General features: G+C 40.5%; 2 protein-coding genes across 2 annotated transcripts; one reads left to right on the top strand and one right to left on the bottom strand.

The window, feature by feature from the left end:
- Nucleotides 1-195: 195 nt before the first annotated feature.
- Nucleotides 196-3,831, bottom strand: LOC137168968 (inactive serine protease 35-like). The gene is made up of 2 exons (XM_067571877.1): nucleotides 3,527-3,831; nucleotides 196-2,910 (listed from the first exon to the last, which is right to left on the bottom strand). The coding sequence occupies exon 2, from the start codon at nucleotides 2,904-2,906 to the stop codon at nucleotides 1,485-1,487; it is 1,422 nt and encodes a 473-aa protein (XP_067427978.1). The 5' UTR covers nucleotides 2,907-2,910; nucleotides 3,527-3,831; the 3' UTR covers nucleotides 196-1,484.
- A 758-nt stretch (nucleotides 3,832-4,589) lies between these two features.
- LOC137169258 (leukotriene B4 receptor 1-like) lies at nucleotides 4,590-6,226 on the top strand. The gene has a single exon (XM_067572335.1). It carries the CDS (start codon nucleotides 4,917-4,919, stop codon nucleotides 5,844-5,846), a length of 930 nt encoding a protein of 309 aa, XP_067428436.1. The 5' UTR covers nucleotides 4,590-4,916; the 3' UTR covers nucleotides 5,847-6,226.
- Nucleotides 6,227-7,057: the final 831 nt, after the last annotated feature.

Genomic DNA, 7,057 nt, shown 5'->3' with positions numbered 1-7,057 from the left:
CAACACAAGGCACTGTTACTCAGACATTAACAGATTTGTATTTTGACAGTTTTCAAACATCAGAAAACACATACATATGTTGTTTGGACACATTATTCCCTTTAAATATGAAGTGAAATGAGGACTAACAGGCTACACTACACAGCAAGGTGTTTACGTGAGAAGGGTTTTGTTTTTCCTTTAGATAATTATTACACTTACAGATGCATATAACTTAAGTGTTTCAGAGACATACAAACCACTGTGGTATCTAGAAGAGGTGACAATGGATTTGCATCTTTTACATGTAATTAGAGCTTCCTGTGGTTTCCTACAGTCTCTAAATCAAACAGTAAATGACAAAATAGACTGGTTCAGATCAGCATTCCTGAGCCGGTATGTATAAAGCTGCTCAGGATAAAATGTTGGTCTTAAATACTTTATTTATACTAAATAAACAAAGTAAAATAAATACTGAATCTTGAAATTCAAAAATGTTGCTGTAATTCTTACAATTAAGAATAAAAAGTCTTGATCTCTGTTGTCCAATTATTCCAGAGCTGCAGATGCAGAGGCTACAAATTTACCATATTCTGGAAATGTATGATGATAAATTAATGAAAGATACACCTGTCCTAATTCTCACACTCTTATATTACATGAAAAAGTTCATGACATGATGGATCCAGCATGAATACAATCAAATGTTCACTCATAAGTCTGATTCTTCCTAATGTTCATATTACCCCCATTTACTGTAAATTAATCACAAAAAAGTGCAATAATTACTATATTAGCTAAGCTGTGAGTACAAGGAGTGAATACCAAGACAATGAATAGCAAAACACAGAAATAACAAATTAAACTGTTCCTGAATACATAATCATGCCAATAAACTTATGAAGGAAATGCTTTATTTCTAGGTCAATTAAACATGTATTTAAATAATATACAAACTTTTTATATGACCTCCATAGATGAGCATCACTGAAAATGTTTACTATATCATTCTTGAACTCATATAAGATTCTTATGAATAATGTCCCAAATAGTCATAACTGAACGTCTTCCATAAGCTTTTGTCTTGTATGCTGCAAAATACTGAAGTGTATAAAATGTTAGATTGAATGAATGATGTGTAGTCTTAAGGATGGCAATGAAGCTGTGATGACTAATATGATGACATGTCACCTTTGGAGGTGTGCTATTGGCTGTTTCAGTGCTAGAGGAAGGGCATTACAATTGTAGTCCTCAAGAGTCACTGCAGTCTACACTTACTGTGGGAATTACACTTTTCACAATTACTTTACTAAAAGTTACTTTCAGCTTCTTTACACAAAGCGTCTACTGTAAGTCCTACTTGCACCAAGAATTTTTTGACTCATAAATCAAAATTTATGATACTTAAGACCGTTTCTTAGAAGTTTTACACATATCTGCTCTGATCTTTGAGCCTCCTAAGAGACAACAGATCATTTTCTTTTGTATATGTGTTGTTCTGTAGTTCAAACCTCTTTACAACGCTTGGGATCTCCATGGATCCAGTGGCAGATCTGCGCATATTTGGGAGGAGTGATCCTCACTGCAACATTAAAGTCCCTCTGCTCGCCCCCCTCCACGTCCACCCACTGATGGCCTGAGTACACCCCTATCACCCTCCGCTGCCACTTCCCTCTCCTGCCTGCATCTCCCGCTTTCTGTCTCAGTCGAACATAAACACCTGCGCCTGTAGCGCCCGGCTGCGCGTCACAGTGCTGGTACATCAAATCGTCAGACTCCTTTGCCACTGAGCAAAAGCGGTAGACCACCTTCTCGTCTCCACGCCCGTCCAGCAGGCTTTTGTCAGCGTCATAGCCTGAGAGATGGATACGGGCCAGGGGCGTTGTAGAGGGTGCCACTCCGAGTTCCATGTGCTTTTTATTGACAGGTCGTCTCAGCTCCAGAAGAGCATAATCGTAGTCGGTGGCCACAGAGTTGGTGGCCACAGAGTTGGTGGAGCTTGTGGGGAGGATCCATCCTTGAGGGATGTGGGTTTGTTTGACTGATGACCAACGAAAGACAGTCTGCTTCTTGGGTTCAGCACTGCGTCGTGTGCGGTTGAGACCGGCCTTTTTTCGCTTCCCTCTACCTCTTTCTAACTCATTTGTGTTTTCATCATCACCTGCCAATTGATTGTCCTCTTTTCTTCCTCTGTGCTTCCTGCCTCTCTTTCTCCCTCTCACTACAACTCCATCTATACTATTCTGCTCCGCACCTGTCTCCCCCTCTCCTTTCCTCCCAACCCTCTTCCGGAATCCTCTCCTTCTACCCAATCTTCTTCCTTTGGACTTGAGTTGCAGCACTCCTACTCTGATCCTTCTGGCACCCTCCAGGTAGTCTTTGCCATCATGGATGCAGTGAGCTGCTGTTAGCACATGTTTTGGGGAAACTAGAATTCCAGAGCAGCCTGTGGAGATGCGGACTGCAGTGGAGAAAGGGTAGTTGGCAACGAAGTGCGAGTCGGAGATCACAAAGCGGCCATCTGCTCCGTAAATTTGCCGTTTCCTGCGAGAACGTGACTGAGCGTGGGCAGTCATAGTCGTAGATGTCTTGTTAAAGCCAAGCAAAGTGATTTCTGTACGTGTGCGTGTGCCATTCTCATACATGGTCTCATATCCCAGAATCCTCTCTTGCTCAGCCTGGTCTATAGGCGGTAGGCCGCTTTGACACTCTATCCCACAGAGTGTCTTCTTCCCCCCTCTCACCTCATCCTCCTCCTGCCCTCTGAACAAAGGTTTGCTTAAAAGCTCGGTGTTTGTGTCCAGCAGCATCGGGAGGCTCTGACTGCTCCACCTGAACGCCTCGTCACTCTCATCTTCACCAAAAACTCCTGAAACTGTCAGGGCAGCCGCACAGAGCAGCAAACACAGGAGATGTTTGAGGCCCATCCCACTGATAAGATAAAAGACACAGAGAGAAATTATCAGTGGTTAAAATAGTGAAGTGGGAATGAAATGGCAATTAAGACTGGCAAGAAATGACGAGAGAGAAACCCTGTGCATGATCTCTGAACTCCCATTAGTAGTTTTCAAGTTGCTTCCATAGATTATCTGGCCAGCAGAGGGCGCAAAAGCCCAATTTCTAAACAATCACTGAGCAGCGTTGAGTTATCCCTTAGATATATACATTTAAAATTGACTTGAGGTGTCTGAGATTGAATAAATAGTTCAAATGCAAGTAAAGTTATCGTTTATATGTCATTTTTTTAAAACACAAACAAGAAAATAGCGTGTCAGATAACTATGAGACTGATATTTTTCTGTTAGCCTATATAAAGGATCTTACACCATGTAAAATAAATCAGCCAAGTCTGCAACTCCTGATAATTAAGATACAACATTGGTTAAAAAAAGAATACATTGAGAAAACGTAGATTTTACAGATATAGATTAAGAAGGAAGAATGGGTGATCTTATTTTAAAAGCATAGTCATTCCGTGCATAAACTGATAATAAAGTGTCATTTGGCAAATATATCTACAATATACAAAGTCAAAAGACGTTCCTACCTGCAAACATTCACAAAACACCCCAACAACCTCCAGAATACGCTCTCCTTCTCATTAATAAAAAAGACACTCCATCCAAACGACTTCCAGCAGACTGGACTCCATCATTTCCTGGGCTCAAAAAAAAAAAAAAAAAAAAAAAAACCGCAAGGAGAAGCTGTGTGCGGGATCTACATCCCACTCTGATGCAGAATAAACACAGTGATGACCAACCAGACAGAGGGGGGAGCCTGTGAAGGTGCATGAATGAAGCATCTGATGACATTTTAAAAGTGGAGCCACGTGGAGAGATTTTTTTTTTCTCTCGGATTCCGCAAATATTTTTATTATGTGGAGAAAAAAGGCGCAGTACAGGACAGCGATGCCTTCAACTAAAAATAAATTAATTTAGATGTGACGCTATTTACAGAGAGAAAATGTTGCCTTTGAGTTCGTGTTTATCCGGTGCTTTCGCGGTCTAAAGTGTAAGTTTAGATTTAGGACAGGTGGCGTTTGAAGTGCGCATACACACACACACACTTACATTCATACACACACCCACCCACCCACACACACACACACACACACACACACACACACACACACACACACACACACACACAGTTCAAGTCCTGCAGATCTGAGGAACCTGTATTTTAACCTCTCTGCTCAGTGCTGCTGCCTTTCATTCAGTGCAAGAACTCCTCCTTGATTAGATGCTCTAACACACACACACACACACACACACACACACACACACACACACACTAATGAAAGCTTAGATAATAATTCTTTCTGGAGATCACATGATCTTCATCAGTAGATGGAGTTTGCCGAGTTTTCATGGGATTGGAGATGATCAAATTTAAAGAGCATGTTCAGAGCTTCTCAAAAGTCACAAAAAGTCTTTATTGTGTCAGCTGTTGTTGTTGAGAATGAACTTTGAATCTCCAACATGAATGACATATCCTTGGAAATTTGAACATTTACAATTTACAACTGTGCTAACTGTGCTATGATCAAAAGTTCCAGAAATGAACCTCATGGTGAGATTATTGAAAATGCTTTTACTATGACATCAAGTTTGACAAATCTGTCATCCAAATACGTGGAGTCTTAACTGCCGCAGTACAAAACTGGTGCTCAGGTTTTATAAATGTAACATTTATTTATACAGAAGTGCTGAGGTGAAAAGGTGATCTGTTTCCTCTGTGGGACATAGAATATGGGCAAATGAAGAGATAGATAGATAAAACAAAATAACCATGATGTACCATAACATTTGTGCAGGATATCAGATCATTTGCATGAAAAATTTGTGTATGTTTGTTATTTGTTCCTCTTTGAGTACATCAGTGGGGAGCACTGTGTTCTGTCTGCACACCACCATTGCCTGCTCAGTGACAGCAAGATGGAACAACTCAATTGCACTAACGACACTTACAACAACTCCCCCACTCTTCAGAATCCATCTCCTGTCTCCTGGGACAGCAGCAACCTGCTTCCTGTGGTGATGCTGTGCATCTGCTTCGTGCTGGGAGTTCCTGGAAACATCGCCGTGATCATCCTCAGACCAAACTGGCAGCACCTGTGCAGACTGAGCCAGTGTCTGATGATGAATTTGAACATTTCAGACCTGCTCTGCCTGCTTACCGTGCCCCTCTGGATATATACTTTACTTTACAGCTGGACCCTCGGCCTGGTGACCTGCAAGATCCTTACGTATGTGGTGTACTGCAGTATTCATGGTAGCATGCTGACAGTCACAGTGCTGAGTGTCCAGCGCTGCCTGCAGGTGGTGTACCTGCAGCAGTGTCTGGATCAGGTGGTAAAGAGGAAGATGCTGATTCTGCTGTGGCTCGTTGCAATGACCCTGTCCAGCCCTGTTTTAGTGGTTCGACAGCTGACCAAAGATAAGGACTGTATAACTAAGTGTAAAGGTCACTACTCTTCCAACGCCCAGCAGATGGCTGTGCTGCTGACAGAGTCCTTGATGGGATTTGGTTCATTGTCTGTCGTGGCATTTGCATACATCCGCCTCCACAGAAAGGTGAACCAGGCAGCTTTCTTCAACAATCGACAGACAACCCGACTGATCACCAGCATCGTTGTTGTCTTTTTTGTCCTATGGATTCCATATTATACAATTAATGTGCTTGCTGTGGCAGCTGTTTCACTCGGAAATGAGGGCCTGTTGAAGTTCTGTAAGGACAGCTGGGACATTGTTAGAGCACTGACATTTGTGCATAGCTGCCTGAATCCATTCCTTTATGCGTTTACTTCTCGAAACATGTGCATAACGTGTGCGTGCCAGAACTCTGAATATAAATGCTGTTGTTAATGCAAAAGCTCACAGTTCCAGCAAGTCTGTCAAATCATTTGTCATATGTTAAATAAAAGCCACCAGATATCAGTGCAAAGTGCTCAATGATTATGCTTAAAGAAATTACTTGTGACTGTGTAAGAAACCTGAAAAAGGTGTTTCCAGTCACTCTGAATCATCTCCCCTGCTGATACAGAGTTTGAGGGTGTGGTGCTTTTATTTCTCACAGAGAGCTGCAGATGACTTGTGGTTTAATGATGAATTCTGAGGTTAAGCAATCAGCGGGTCCTCAGCCAGAGCTGTAAAAAGAGAAGTTTGCTGAAAATGAATCAGACAAAAGGTCAAAAGATCCAACTATCTGGAAATGTTATATTCTATTGAATTTACAATACATACTGATTTCTTGTTTCCTTTATATTAAGGTTTGGTCATGTTTTTATGATCTTAAGCTTATAATCTTTACTATTTACTTTCACATATATCATATGTCATTTGTGTGTGTGTTATTCTACACTGTTAAATAATAAATTTTTTAAAAAGTTTTCACTGTGTCATGTCTGATAATGACATTGCCTGTCTTGGGATCTTAGCTTTTGTGGGAGGAATCCGGTCAGAGGAAATAACAATTAATGAAAAGATTAAATAAATGTTTATGTTGGAGTACATCCAATGAGAGGAGTGACCGTGTGTCTCCATTTGTTTGGCAGATAGGAACAGACAGAAAGACAGAAGAAAGAGTGTTTATTCATCCATCCATCAATCCATTCTTTCTTTTTTTCACCATTACTTATTTTTGTAGATTGTTACCCTCATTTCACTTATTGAGGGAAGTACTAGGATGTTTTTAGTGTTCAATTAACATCCTTTTTGGACAGGCAAAACTGGCCCTTTATCTTAGTAAACAAAACAACAAATAGAAACAAATAGAAATTGGTCAGAAAAAGATTCTTTACTTGTTTCTCATTGGATGTACTCCAACATAAACATTTATTTAATCTTCTTTATGACTGTATGTATAATGCTGAACTACTGATATTACTCTAATTTTACATCTTAACAACTCATTACACACTACAGTCACACACACATCACATTACATACAACAGCATGATAAAGTGATATGATGCATTATCTCTCTCGTGAAAAGGATGAGAAATGGGCCTTTTTATTTTAACAGCCTTCATAACATGCTGAAGTTTGTCTTAATCTACTTTTCAATGTCTTGGTGT

This window comes from Thunnus thynnus, chromosome 18 (assembly GCF_963924715.1).
Source record: "Thunnus thynnus chromosome 18, fThuThy2.1, whole genome shotgun sequence".
Taxonomy (NCBI): Eukaryota; Metazoa; Chordata; class Actinopteri; order Scombriformes; family Scombridae; genus Thunnus; species Thunnus thynnus.
The sequence above is the reverse complement of the archived record's forward strand: the minus strand, read 5'-3'. Positions and strand labels throughout refer to the sequence as shown.

Coding starts and splice junctions, on each gene's coding strand:
- LOC137169258 (XM_067572335.1), top strand. CDS start 4,917: ATGGAACAACTCAATTGCACTAACGACACTTACAACAACTCCCCCACT.
- LOC137168968 (XM_067571877.1), bottom strand. CDS start 2,906: ATGGGCCTCAAACATCTCCTGTGTTTGCTGCTCTGTGCGGCTGCCCTG.